At 38.2% G+C, this 15,830-nt stretch overlaps 1 protein-coding gene across 1 annotated transcript in view; it reads right to left on the bottom strand.

Annotated features, from left to right (window-relative positions):
* aacs (acetoacetyl-CoA synthetase) overlaps nt 1-15,830 on the bottom strand; it is a 45,124-nt gene that overhangs the window by 7,894 nt on the left and 21,400 nt on the right. Inside the window, exons 11-12 of the mRNA XM_085368642.1 lie at nt 10,461-10,525; nt 6,747-6,869 (exon numbers count right to left, since the gene is read on the bottom strand). Of these exons, the coding sequence (XP_085224768.1) occupies nt 6,747-6,869; nt 10,461-10,525 (188 nt within the window). The remainder of the gene's footprint in view (nt 1-6,746; nt 6,870-10,460; nt 10,526-15,830) is intronic.

The following is a 15,830-nucleotide window of genomic DNA, read 5'->3' as shown; positions in this document are numbered from 1 at the left end:
GTCTCTTAGATATTTTATGATGTGATAAAGATAATGAATCACATTTAGTGTGGTAGGACTAGGGTTAGGGTTAGCACATATGATGACTTAGACCTCAAATGGTGAAACTGGTTGGAGGGAGGCAATGTGTACGTTTTTACCTTATTTCATTTAGTTTGGAATACTTGGAATGTACAGAGCCACACCCATATCACGTAACTATGTAAAATATCAGCAAACACTGACCAAGAGACATTATCACACTTAATACCAGTGTCTTGTATTTTTTTGCTCCACACACAGGCAGCATTAGCTCGCTGCTCCACCTTCATTGACCTATATAGGAGTTCCTTCCCTTTGCAGCACTTTCCTAAAACTGTCATGAAGACGCACACATCTATTCATCTCTTTCTACCTTCCAATCATATACCATTTCTGACACGTTCTATTCATCTCCCTTCTTATTGTTTGTTCTCTACCTCCCTATTTCGTTCCACTCTGCGTGACAGATACCATCCATCCATCTCGTTTGCTTTCTCTCAGTTGCTCTATGCCCTTCTACTGCTCCTTCCTCCTTTCTTGCATTTCTTTGTTCTTTACACTCGTTTTCTCCGTCTCTCTTTCTGGCAGGTTCTTTATTGAGCTCTAATTGGCTCCCAGGAGGAAGTAGAAACTTTGTCTTCTGATTAAACACACACACTTATAGTGGGACGATACGCAATTAGATTAATATTACATTTACCTTAATAGGTGAGTACAAACACACAAAAATACATACATACACACACAAACAGAAGCACATTTAAGCCAAAAGTCAATGTGGTTTTCTTGGGATGCCTTCCATCATCTGACATGTAGTGTGCATGTGTGAGTAAGGTGTATATACACAAGAGTGCAACGTGTCACACTGATCTGATGCTCCTAACAGCAGTGACTATTTTGAAGTGAAGAAAAAGTTTTTTTGAACTCCCCAGTTAGTTTTCATAGATTTTTGCACATGTGAGTGCGTGCACGCACATCTTCTTTCATTTGTGGAGGTGTTACTGCTTTGAAAAACTACCTGCACAGTTTGAGGTCAAACAAAGCCACCAACTGAGACAAACCAAGCAACCTACACAGCTAACCTACACATGAATTCATTTATCCAAAAATGAGCTGAATTGAAACCAAAAACTAAAGGAAAATTGAAAAGATGACTTGGTAAATACTTCAAAATTAACACAGAGAAGAGAAGAGAAGAGAAGAGAAGAGAAGAGAAAAGAAGAGAAGAGAAGAGAAGAGAAGAGGCGAGGCAAAATGGGTGTGGAGAGCTGACATATGGAGAGTCAGATGGAGGTATATTAGGATTGAGTAAATCCAGCAGTGAAAGTGTTAAAATCACCCACTGAAGAGCAACAGGGGTCTGAGGTCCCTGCTGAACAGAAAACACACAAACACTCTCCTGATATACACGACAATCTCCGTTAAAAGTTTTCACAACCCCAAGTAGACTTTAACTGAAGCACATGTTTATACACACACAGTGACACGGGGTAAAATCAGCAAGGGACCCACATATATGAGCATTCAGAACACACACACACAGCATTGACCTCATGGGTCAAGGTTAGGTCGGTTGGCAGCCAAAAGGGTTGCAGCCCTCTGTTGCCCTTGGCAGCAAGATGGAAAGTGACTGGGGCAGGACCTGCTGTTTCGAGTCACACATTCACAAAGAGCCAGCGCTATAATTCCAAAAGGACGAGTCCAGATGAATAACAAATTGGGTCTTCTTCACAATTTACCACTTTAGCTATCATTTTGTTCAAATATTATAACACTATACTGTCAGAGGAACAGCACAGGAACAGGTTGAGCTCTTTGGAGACAAAGTCAGAGAGGCAAAGCTGAGATGGTTTGCACATTCTAAATAAAACATGTTTGATGGCCAAGCAGTAAGGTATACAGGCATCTGAAATCTTCTACTTTTTCCCCTCATACTTCTGCTGCTGGAGTATGGCAGTCCCAAAACCTTATGGTAAAATATAATGTAATTTGGCACAATGGCTGAACTGATGCACCTCAACGGCACTGTTGGGATTAAACTCATTTTTCTAATGCCAAAAGCTACAATAGTTACAATACCTACTGTTTCCATAAGCCATTTGACTCATTAAAAAATCTTTACAAAGTAACTATAAAGGATCTTTAAAGTGGAAGAAGAAAACAGTTTTATCTGTTTAGCTAACATGGTTTCTCAGTGCCTCTGTTATGTGATACCATTTAATACTGAACTTGTTTTATTGACTTACTAACGCAATTAAAAAGGGGATGAATACAGCTTTGTATTGAGCTAATAAGCAAAAACTTGTTTTTCCTTGATTCGTTCTATGTGTTTGTCTCATAAAAGTTGTTGATGTGTGTCACAAAATCGTATGAGTTGTTGAGTAACAACCTATAATGCAAACAAACGAAAATGTGTAATTGCCATAACCAACTATTTTTGAAGTTTTCAGTAGATTCTTAAGCCTACAGCAAATTTTGCACAGACCACCTTCCTCACTAAACAGATTTCTTTCTTCACTTATCTTACAGACTCTGCAGAGACACAGATATTTACGACAAAAATAACCTAAGAAAATCTGCTTGCAGATTTCTTCTGTTTATTTTCCATCTCTCACCAGATTTCTGCCTGTGATTGACATTTCAGCTGACGCTTGTGTCCAGCATTTCGACTTACATGTCATTGTGAGCATGTGCAACTTTGCATATGTTTGCTTGTGTATTTGAGGCTATATGCTGTACCCATTTGGGCTGTCATTCACAATGGCTGCGTGTATGTGTATGCAAGCGTGACATTCCAAGCTGCTTCTCAGTGTGCGTATGTGTGTGTGTGTGTGTGTGTTTGTGTGTGTGTTTAATACGTCAGTCACCCAAGCTCTGCTAAATGTTAAACGTTTCAGGACTCACAGAAAGAGACAGATAGCATTCTACTGGCCTGACAACATCACAATGGGCTGAGAAGCACTGTGTGCGTTAGACCCGTGCGTGTGTGTGTGCATGTGCGACAGTTGTGGGTGGTGAGGAATATGTAGCCTTCTATACAATTTATTGTTTTATTATTATGCATCAGTCCTTTTGTGCTTGTGTCAGAGATGCTTTTCTGTTTTAGCTTTAAAATTTCAAAATACAAATACAGTATATATTTTAAATGTTTTAAAATACATTTTTTTTTAGTTTAAGTATCCGGTTTCTGTCATAAAGACATCGGGAACCAAACAATTTGTTGCTCAGACATCACATTATGCACCAGAATCATCTTGGATATAAATATCTTGATTTGTCAATATATATATAAAATAACATTAGGTTAAATATAAGTAATCTTACATTTACATAATCCTTCTTTTCTTTCATTTTTGTCAGGGATGTTCCTTACAACTAACTTATTAGTTGTTTAAACACGAGAGAAAAAAAAATCAAAGTGGTCAACCAGTCTAAATTAAAGAAAACACTCAGAACACATCTAAAAATAAACACAATCTAATGGACAAGGCTAGACATTGCATTTGTATTTGGGATCAACAGGCTTGCTAGTTTTGCTAGTGTGTGTTCTAATGTGCTCTTCTTCAGTTTTGTGAAAAGCACTTTAGGGGGAATTTCAAAAGGTCAGAAAAGCTCATGTTTCAACAACAGTGAAGTATTGTACAGTTATGATAAATGTTAAACTGGCCAGTTCACGTTCATGTTAGCTGTTAGCTATTAGCAATTACCCGTTTACCAAAAATCTTGCCTTAGGGTAGGGTTGCCAACCGTCCCTTAAAATACGGAATCGTCCTGTATTTCGAAACAAAAGTACACGTCCCGTATTGAGCTAATAAGGGACGCACTTTGTCCCGTAATACAGTGAGAATCAAAAGTAGTCTATAAATGTTTATGGAATTAACGCTTTGTTTGAAAACATAATTCCCAGCCCCTCTCCTGCTTTGTGACCAATGAGCTGACAGCACACTTATGACAATTCGAGTATGACAATTCAGATTACCGCTCATCTCATTGGTCGAGGAAAGGTCGCTTGCGGAGAAAATACCGGAAGACAACAGATGACCACAACAAGAAGCATGGCCAACAGGGAAACAAACGCCGACACTGCGGTGCAAGTCTCGGACGACAGTACACCTAAAGCTGGGCAGACACTGTGCGATTTTCAAACTGCACGATTGACTCGCAGGGGTTAGAAGTTGGTAGGTCACGATGCAGGGTCTCACACTATACCGCCCGATGCTCTGATGCGACCTGAGTGCTCACACTGTGCCTCCATAAAATGAAGGTTATAACAGAAAATCTGTCGCTCTCTCTCCCTCTCTGTCTTTCACTCACACAGACACACCACCACCATCAACTTTGCTAAATTGCTAATGAAAAACATTGATCAGGCAGCTGTGATTGAACAGCAATGTAAATCCAACTATTTTCAGGTTGTTGTGGTCGTGATCATTTTGTGATGCCACATCGAAAAGGCTCGGATGAGCTTTCCAAAGTTCTACAAGTTGTGCCTCCATTGCTTGTGTCCAGATCACACGCTGCACAGCCGTGCTGCTCAGTCTTTTTCACCGACGTTTACGTGTTTGCGAGTGAGCAGTGTGAGCGGCTGCGGTGACACGTCACGAGCGATTGATGATCGGGAGCTGGTCGTGAGGTGTTAATCGCTTCTCGTTACCCCACGTATACTACACGATGCATGATGAAGGCCAAAATCGGGCCGATCACCAAATCAGTCGCACGACTCAAAAATCGTCTCAAAATGGGCCTAAAACCGCACAGTGTGAGCCCAGCATTAGAGCAGCAATGTTTGTTCGCTCAGAGAAAGGGAAGAATGGGAAAAGGAAAACACCTGGCTGGAAAAAGTTAATATGGGCATGTGCAGTGAAAATCAGCGCTATGTGGCCAGAAGTGTGATAATATAACTTATTTTGTGTAATAAACAACTGCAAGGATAGATGATTACAACAAATAGATCACTAATACATAAAAGTAATACATAGATGAATAATGATGATGAGTTAAGATGCTTAATCATGGGAACAAGCGGGTTTACAAACAGGAGCAGCTGATTAGCATTAGAAAAGCTGAAATAATACCTCAACTGAAGCCAAGTGTACTAAATGCACTAAATGTGCACTGTTACAAGAATATTTTTCGTTCTATTGCTTTCTATTAATTTATATAATTTTAAGTTAAGCAGGACAGAGTTCTTTTAAAGAAAGATTTACTTTTATTCTCAAAAGTTAAGCATGACAGGCTTCTGTTCAAGAAAGAGACGTGTTTTATTGTGTTAATGTTGTCATTTTGAGCTAAAAATAAATGGCTAAATGATCATTTGTTTCACATGTGTTCATATCACAAAGAATAGAATATGCATCTACTTAAATCAACTTCAAGTCAAATGGTTAAAAAAATAATTTCACACACAAAAAAAGAGCTAGAAAATTCACCACACTGGGAAGGGTGAAGACAACTGGGTCGCCCGGCCCTGGCCACGAGGTGTCCCTTATTTATTTTTCAGGGAGTTGGCAACCCTACCTTAGGGTGTCACAAGCTAGTGCCAGTGTTGGTCCCAAGCCCAGGTAATTGGGAGGGTTGTGCCTGGAAGAGCATCTGGCATAAGATTTTTGCCAAATCAAATATGTGGATCCAGCTGCTGTGGAAACCACTGGAGAAAAAACAGAGCAGCTGAAGTTACCTTTATCCAATAGCCACCTTAGCCATCTGTTATCATTAAGATAGTGGTTAGCAGCTATGGCTAATATTAAAATGATAACATTAATGTGAGAGCCAGGCAACAAACACCATCAGTCCTGTCTGCAGAGTTGTAATGGATGGTGTTAATTTTACAGAATAAAACAATTACTTAAGTCTAAAAAAATGCCAAGTTTCTCTGAAAGTACCAGACTGAAACTGAGGAAAGTCTAGACACAAGATAACAGCCTACCTGACTAACTGTATTTGATTGGTAATTAAAATGTGGAGCTTAGTCACCAGATGCACAGAACCACAATTTTTTTAAGTAACTTGGAAATAGTAATCTCCGATAGTATTTTATCAAGTATTGAGTAGTTTCTTGGGTATCAGTTTATCAGTAAATTCAAGTATGGTCACTCACTGATAAAAGCTAGCATATCACAAGTTGTCCTCAATGTAGCTACAATGCAGCTATTATTCTTAATCAAAAACAGGAGAAAGATGAAATGGAGTATAAAGGATACTCGATGGCTGAATCAAATTAAAAATAAACAGAACTTGGTTTCATTTGTTAGTGAACAAAACAGACAACAGGTCTTTAGCAATAACTGGAGAAAAAACAACAACAGCTGGCACGATTAATCTTTACTTATTGTGCAGGCATTTCATGCATTATGTTCCTAGTTAAGTAGCTATTAATTTGAAGCGCCACAGATTGTCTGTCAAATTTTTATAAAGAATATATTATAGACAATAGTTTTTTTGTCAAACCACAACCTGATTAGCAGAAAATGCACTAATATGCACCTGTTGAATATTTCATTCATTAAAAAAGTATACTATAAATTGTTCTTATTGAGTAAAAGCTTGACATTTTTAAATTAATTAAAACTGTAATATTAATGTCTAAGACAAATATTTATCTACAGTTCTTTTTAATGATTAAATGATTTTGTGTCATAATTCTAAATAAACATTATGTTATTCTTAAATTCTTAAGTATTAGAAAAATAATATGTGTCCTAGCAGGTTATGTGTTATTGAGTCACCTGAAATGGAGCCCAGCAGCACGGTGCTCTTTATGCAGCGGTAGACATAGTCGTAGATCTGAGGTTTGAGAGGAGATCCAGTAGACAGGATAGTGTGGAGGGACTGGAGATTGTGTGTTTCCGCTAGAGAAGGAAAACACAAAAGGTAAAAATAAATAGCGAAAGAAGATGAACAATAAACTCCGTAGTTTAGTTATTAGTAATACATAACTGTGTTTGAAGTCACTTTTTGAATACAACCTAAAATGTTCCTAAAATGTTGAGTGTTAAAAATTCAGTGAGTTCCGGAAGTACAATAAATTTGGATTCATTAACTGGTCAAAAATAATGTGGGCAAATTGGAAAATCTGAAAAGATTATTTGGGATTCTCATTTGCTTCAAGAGAGCAAATGAGCAAAAACATTGGTTTTTGATCAGACTCAATATGCAGTTTACCTGCTTGTATTGAGACAACAATAGTCACACTTTTATAGTGAGGCTGCACATATTTTAGAATTACTGGTCTGGGATCAGTTATCACAGTGGTTACCCCCCCCCAAAAAAAAAAAAACAACCCAAACCTAACCAAGTTGGAGTCACCAATCATTTGAACCAAATTAGTAAACCAAACACATAAAATGGGTATTCACATTTGAACAGCTGTGGCTTGTTGCACCCCAACTTGTTGTGTTATTGTAGTTTGCCACCCTGATGTGACAGAGCATGCAACGTACCGCACACATCGCTTTAGCCATCCTCAAGATCCATGTCCATGTTCTCTGTCACACACATATGCCCAAACCACAAGCCAATAACACTCTGGGAACTAATAAGGTTCCAGCAACTGCCCTTTGCTCTGCGCACACACACACAGTTGGACTTTTGCTACCCCCCACCATGCCTCCAGGTGTCCAGTCCAAATGTCATCCTAGGGAAAAGGGCCTCTCCGCTGGGGCAGCCAGTGAAGAAGCTCCCACTATCCTCCTCGGGCCAGTGGAGGCATGCATGTACGCACGCACGCACGCACGCACGCACGCATGCACACACGCACGCACACACACACACACACACACACACACACACCAACATCTCCCTTTGCCACGCTCTCTTTCTCTAATAAGCATCCAAATGCACACACACAATGCCAACTGGATCAAGTGGCTGGCTGACTAATAGGGGTGGGGCAGCGAGCGGGAACAAGAGAGCGAGACAAGCACAGAGACACAGCAATGTTTTATTTTTTTTATGCCTTTCTGTTTAGTATTAGAATTAGGAATGGGTTCAGCTCATTTAAAGTTAAAGAGAGACGCACAAACAAGGGCAACAAATGCAGATTTGTGGCGATTATCAGAATGCACTGTGCTACATGGTGACACTTGGTATATGCAAGTTTTTTCTGTTTGCACTTCTGACAGAAAAATTGTTAAGCCTGGTGGCTGCAATTTAGCCATACACTACAAATGTTATTACTGCAATGTGTATGGATGACACACACAGAGCTCTTAACACACACAGCTGGTTTGGTACTTTACTTTCTTGGAATCCTATTTCAGTGTCCCACTATTTCCTGTACATTGTACTCCTGAGTGTAGATGGACAACAAAGTAAATTTAGACTAAACTCACATTAAAACCATTATATTTTGATTTGATGAAAATCATGTAATGTTTCTTATATGCCATATAGGCTTAATAAATCCTGGACTTCACTGTGATTTCTTCATGTTTGTTTTAATTTTTCCAGCTGGCAGCGGATGTTTAAACCCATCAATTTTCTTCCACAAATTAGGATAACAGTTGGGCTACAGCCTATCCCAGCTGCCATAGGAAAAGAGGTTGGGTACACCCTGGACACAATGCCAATCTAAAGAGAGTTAACACAGAGAGACAAACAGCTATTTCTGCTCACATTCACACCTATGGCCAATAAGAATGTCTTCAGGCTGTGGAAGGAAGCTGGAGAGAGAACCCACGCAGACATGGGTGGAATACAGACAGCCTGTGGATTCGAACCCAGGACCTGTGAGGAAACAGTGCTAACCACTGTGTTACTTTAGAAGTAGCTAAAAATCGCCCCCAAAAACACAAGTGACTATAGTTTCGGTAGAGCAGTTCATCCACTTACTGAAAGGTTGGTGGTTCCCTGGTCTGTATACCCAAGTATCTTTGCCCAAGATACGTAATCCCAAGTTAGGGGTGGGCGGTATAAACAGTATATGGTAGAAACGATATGAATTTGGCCAGCAGTAGAGATTTTGACCATACCACTCTACCGCGATAGCGCATGTTGCTAGGCTACGAAGCCGGACCGCTTGATGGATTGTCGGAGCATTACGGCTACCGTAGTCGGGAGCCTCAATGAGTAATACGTACTGTGCTTCAACATAATATTACTGCATTGTGTGTGTATAACCTCTTTTTAGGTTTTATGGATATTATACATTTTTATGCTAAGGATATGTCGGCCAATTTCCACTGGAAATGCCTTTTGGTTAAACTGTCAGCAAGGAATTTGCATTTGCACTGTTAAATTTTTATATAGCTTTAATGCACATAAAAAACGGCTGCTTGTTTAAGTGAAAATACATAGATGGGGTTTTTTTTGCACTAATAAAGTTGTGGAGGAGACAAAGTATTTTGTCTTGTGCCAATTATATCGTCAGTTATATCGTTATCGCAAATTTTCAAATAGATATTGTGCTAAATATTTTTGGCCATATTGCACCGCCCTATTGACATATCTATTGTAGTAGTAAGGAGGTGGACTACAATGTCAAGCTCAACTGCAATCTGATCAGATCTTAATGCTAATTGGAAAATCTAATATATTTATATCAATATAGTTAATCTGCGTCAGACTGCCTGGAGTGAATGCATATCTGCAGGTATCTTTAAAAACCACCTCCACCACAGCTCCTTCTTTTATGCTGTGTTTCACTTAATCAATGTAATATCTGCTTTCATTGATGCTTGTTCTATTTTGTGCTAACATCTATGGATGTGGAAAGGCTGGGAGGTGTACAGTCCCAGAATAGAGGTATCAGATATAAATTACTGCAGATGGGAATAACTGTCTCTCAAACTATAGTTTTGCTGTCTAAAATATGGCTGTGTGAAACTGAAATATAGCTTAACTAATTTAACTAGAATTCCTGTTGCTTTCCAGTGAAATGAACACCTACAATAATGCGAAACAGGTATAAAATCTAGAATTCTTACAAATAAGGAAAACCTGATGGAAGTTACTCTATAGCAAAGACTAACAACTGTGCTGTGATAGTGTTTTGTTCTAACACAATACAGTATCTAATTTGTTGCTGCACAAGTTCCAAAGAGTAACCACTACATGAAAGCTAGCAGCAAGTCAAAAAAAAAAAAAAAAAAAGCACCAGCACAGCTGTGGTTATCTGTCCAGATCTTTTTCTTTCTCTAGAAAGTTGTGTCACTAAAAGCAATTAGGTGGACCTATCCATGACTCATATGAAAAATCATAACAGCCTTTTTATCCTTTTAATTCAGTGTCATACTCCAGAACATAGGGCAAACTGTTATTTCATCCAGTTAATGGAATAAAGGACATTCAGAGTCAAACAACATTACTATTATAATCATTACTGTGTCCATCTGCCTTATTGCTACAAATTCCATTCTCATAAAGTAGGTGTGTATGTCTATATGTCTGTGACCATGCTCACATATTTATTTTACTCTCTTCTATCCATGAACACAACTTACAGGGTGTCAGGTTCCTCTCCTGCAGCACAGACAGCCACTTGGCCCCGGTACCAAAGATAGTGATGCTGATGAAGAAAAAAAAAAAAGATAAACATTATTCAGTTTGCCAGAAGTAGCGAGTGTTCTCATATACTTTGAGAAGAAAAAGGAAAAAAAAGAAGAAAGAATTTGCGTCAGTGTTGCCAACACTGACAGTCATTGCAAAAGGCCTCCTACATACATGTACTATATTCTGCATTGTGACAGCAGGAACTCCAAACAACAGAACCAAGCTAGCAGACTTTATGAGTGGGGGTGGCATAAATATTGTTGCCAAGTTTCACTGCAATCTGGCTGGCTATTTTGGAAAGATGCTGCTGGACAAAGTGATGGATGAATAAGTGATAGATTCACAAAGCTGCCAATGATCCTTGTGACATCACAATCTTTACCATCACTGGGATATTCCTGAGTGTGTCAAACACAATTAAACATATCCTGTTTTAGTTCTTGGATGCTTTTGATTAATATCTTTAAACAAGAGACGCGGTGAACAACTGCAAATATTAAGAGAAGCATTTTTAAATTCTCAAGGAGTTTTGTATATAAAACCCTCACAAATCTGTGACACCTGTTACACCAACAGGCCAGTAGTCACTGTCAATGATGAGGATATATACATCCTGGACAGGGAGGAACGCTGATTTGAGCAAGGAGTCAAGGAGGACATTTACGTGAAAAGGGAAAGACCATCTCTGAATCGAGGAGGGGGCGTAAGGGTACATCTTTCACCACCTTACAATGCTGTTATTGCAGTAATTCACCAACTCTCTATGAATGGTACTCATGGCAATTGATCAATGGTCATTGACCAGTGGCCATGACAATTTTCAGATTATTGATCATGAAACGGACCTCATGGCCCATTGTTAGTCAGTGGTGCTAGTTTCAGTCATTATGTAAATGTAATGTTTAAAAGGTTGGGAAAACCTGCAATGAAAATGAAGAAGTCACTTGGATGAGTGACGAAATGTTTCTCACACTGAAAATGCTGCATGCAGATGAAGAGAATCAATTTTTGGGGGTCTCTGAATTCTAAAAATGTGACACTTTAGATATTAAATAGTATGAAGATTATTTAGATACAAAAACATTGTACATCGTTTTAAACCAACATTTCTTGGTTAAAAAAAAAAAAAAGGTTAAGCTTATCTTCTTCGTAACATTTGCCAGATTGTTTGCAAGTACTCTACTCTTTATGGGTTTCAAAACATTTTTCAGTTGTCCCATGAAATCCATTGCCAAGAAACACATGCATGAGTGCAATAAAGCCCTTATATATCTGTATTAACATCACTGTACATTACTTTTAAGGCAACGGTCAAGTAACTTCTGAATACAATATTTGTGATACTTGAAAGACCTGCCAGTCTGCTTAAGACTTTGGTGCTGAGACTGAACTGTAACATGGCTTCACTTGTTGCCCTGAATCTATGCAGACAAGGCATAATTTCATTGTATCTGCTCTGAATGCAAAAACATAAAAAGGGCAACAGTTATTCAGCAGACCTTTGCCCTTAATCCCATGTGCTCCAGTGGAGCTGCTCAGTAGTCTGGTTGGACAAGGAAGCTCCCAGCGGGGGAGTGTGTGCCACTGTGTAAATGTAAAGGAAGGTGATGTTAAAACAGCTTGTGTGCTCATCCTTCTAGACAGATAACATTTTAAAAAGGAAAGAAAGGGGGAAAAAAAACTGGCATGGACAACTTTCAACTGGGTAAATACAAAAGAGAGCTGAAAAAAAAAAAAAAGACAAATTGCTTCTTTTTTAGATGTTTCGCAAGAAAATTGTTCAGATGAGAATGTAACAACACAACGGTTGCTCACAACAATTCTGGGAAAAATAATTTTAGAAAGTTTTGTCTGCGTGAATTGATGTCACCCTGACAGCTGACAACAGTTGGGAAACGTGGATGGTAAGAAGCGACAAAACGTCACTTTTGTGTTCCCCTGCAGTTTTAATTTTAAAACAAAGGGCCTTTTCAAGCCTGTCTGTAAATGGGTTTATTTGTGTCTCAGTCTATGTCTTGCTGTCTTTTTAAGTTATTTTTGTTGACATTAAATCAATCAAATTTCATCCATCGCTATGGTAACCATTTATGTCAATCATAAAAAGGGCTGTCTCTATAAGAACAAACAAAATAACAGCTTGATGAACAATAATCAGGAATTGTTTTGCAGTGCAAGATCTCCTTTGCTCTCGGTGGCTCGTTTTGATTAGTGGTGATAGGGGTAAATGAAGAGAGTGAGGATTTGATAACGGTCTCAAGATGCAACATGAAGTATGATTACGCAACTGTTGTCAGTGCTCTTACTGCCAACTCACACTGAATCAAGTGTTTTATCTTGTTTTACCTTGTGAGTCTAATGTTATATCACACTATGTGTAACATTAAATGTTAAACCTATCTGACGTGATCAGACCTAACCAGACTTGGATGGCCATTTTCTGCAAATCCGGGAAAGAAGAACTGGGACCAGTAACAATGGTTTATGACATTCATACAAAAACTGTGTTTCACTCTTGTCGTTCTGAAAGCATGCCCTCAAGGGCACCAACTGTACATGATGGAAAACCAAAATGAATGCTAAATTTTCAAAAGGTCCTTCTCCACCAGCATTTGATTTAAGATGGAAACTTACAAGACTTTGGGAAGACAACAGAGGAACGTAAAGTATAGAAAGTACAAAAGTAGAACTATAGTGTCTAAAGTGCCTACGCCTTAGACGTGTGCTTTCAAGCTGTACTTCTCATTCACTTACAGTGTGGTTCATAATAAGGTAATAATATATTTCACGATATTAGAAATCTAAGAAGATTCAAACAGAAGAAAATATTAGAAAACAACATACTTTATAATACTTATGTATTATTCTGTCAGTATTTAATTAAGTTCTTTTAAAAATCGATTTTTTCAATTCATAGAATCTGTACTTCATCAAATGAATTTACAAAATAATTTCCAGTGAAATACACTGCAAATGTATCAATCCTTTAAATATTAAATATAGTGTGCTTGTTTTAGTGTAAAGGAAAAAAGAAGAAGATCACACACCAAGCAATTTAGACATATCGATAGACTAATGGACGTTTTTTCTGCATTTTGCATGCAGACCCTTTTTTGTTCTCTAAACCTACATACAGACAGTCATTATCCATCCTACCTATCATCTCTGATCCGCATATGAAATTTTTGGTTTCTGGCTACCATGGAAACAGTCTCTCTATTCTGATTGGAGGCAGGTGGCCAGGTGTAGCTGCTAATTGGGTGCTTAGGATGGAGGGTGGAGGAGAAGCTGTGAGTCTCTGTTTGTCAGAGTGTGTGACAGCATGTGCAAATATACCCGTGTCTGTTTCAGGGAAGACATGTTACTGGACGCTACTAAGTCAATAAAAGACACTCAGGAGCAATCAGACACAAGAGCACCTCTGAGCAATTATCATGGTAATGTGTCCCTACGCGTGTCGTGATGTAGCAATTGAAGCTCCACTTGTCAGTGGAGTTTACAAATTATTCTCACACTTGTTCTCCATCACAGTAAGTTGTTTGAATATGTTAGAGATATGAAGCATTGTCCTCTTCGCATGTGCGTTAGACTAGAAAGAACAATGAGTAACTCCTGTTTGACAGTACATTTGTTTATTCAAATGTGAAACTTTAGTGTAATTGCTATAGTTTACACTCTAAAGCTGCTAAATCAACATAACCTGGTAACCTGGATTTCAAAATTAAAGTCGTGACATTCTTTATAAGGTAAATATTGCATTTTGGATGTAAAAGAATTGTTAATTATGTTAATTAATTATGTTAAAGATTTGAAGATACCAGAAAATCCCATTACAGATAAGCTTTGAGTGCTCAAATACAGTAGAAAGCTCTGTGTACGAACTATTTACCATGTACGATAGATAGATGGATCCAGCTTGAAGAAGTGGATATTTTAATTGTTAAGCCCACATGTCTAAAACTGTAGCTGAGCTGGCAAGATGCAATCTGTTAAACTGTCTGTACTGTACTGAATCTCTTCCAAAGAATAAAATTAATAAATAACTGAGAATTTCATCTGGCAGTAATTAAAGATAAGACTTCCACACGGCAGTCGCTGGCACAAGCGTGGAGGAGGAGTTTTCCTGGACATAGTAGTTCAAAACATAATGAACAAAAGATTGAAGGGAAAACCCTTGAATAAATCTTGTGGCCACTTCATACATAGAACCCATTGAATAGAATTTTTTTTTGGCTCTCCTCAGAAATAATGCTAATTCAGTTTTCACTCTGGCTGGTAAATCAACTAAAGTATGACACCTTACTGTAATACATTTAGTGACTGACTTTCTTCCTTGAAAGACTTGGAATGCCTTCCATTCAATTAAATGTTTGTATTTCTTGCTTGTCTGAATGTTTTACTTTAGAGATGACATCCAAATGAACATTTTCCATCACTGGGTCCTTTTAGGTATTCAGATCCCTTCATGGCTTTTGGCAGTTTTTACCACTGCCTAAGTAAATACAGCTTTCTGCTTTTCATCAAAGCCCCATTGTGACCCATTACTAGTGGTAATTTTCCCTTCCAAGCTCTAAAAATTCTTGAATTTTATTTCATTTCATGACCATTGATATTCTGATCGGTTAGTAACCCAGCTGCATAACTGCACACCTAGAAAGTTTGATTGCAATCAGAGTATTACCTTTGGATTAAGATAGCAAATGTGATACTAGGCTATGAAGATCTATACTTGGCAAAAGATCTTAGAGCTATTTGTGTGTGTGTGTGTGTGTGTGTGTGTGTGTGTGTGTGTGTGTGTGTGTGTGTGTGTGTGTGTGTGTGTGTGTGTGTGTGTGTCACTGCCACAACTAAAAGATAACATGAATAGCTTTTTAATAAGAATTTAAATGTCTCTGATATTTGCCTGAATCCCAACACTGAAATTAACTCAGAAGCAGAAAGAGAAGACTTCTAAAAATACTATTATCTCTAATGAAGCTTACAGGATGTTTCTGAGGGACAGCTGCAGGGAAGAAAAGAGGAGACATGAAAACATAATACTCTTTTAATAATATTGTGCGGTGGAATTCAGAACTAGTCTTCCAGCCTTGTCAACCCTTTCCAGTTTATCTGGATGTTGCCTAGCAACACAAACAGAAATTTAGAGGCCCAGAAACAATTTCATGACATTTAAAATAGGAGACTGAGATCAAAATTGAAGCGAATTAATGACAGATATTTTTATGTGATTTATATGTGGCATTTTGTGGACTGGATTGCAACAATGTGGTCTCGAAGTATTGGTGGTAGATTTTTTTCTGCCTCATAACCATAACAATTTACTT

The sequence above is a fragment of the Diplotaxodon limnothrissa genome, linkage group LG12 (genome assembly GCF_057381915.1).
Source record: "Diplotaxodon limnothrissa isolate DT_005_m linkage group LG12, D_limnothrissa_male_GT1.1, whole genome shotgun sequence".
Taxonomy (NCBI): Eukaryota; Metazoa; Chordata; class Actinopteri; order Cichliformes; family Cichlidae; genus Diplotaxodon; species Diplotaxodon limnothrissa.
This window is presented reverse-complemented; position numbering and strand designations above follow the sequence as displayed.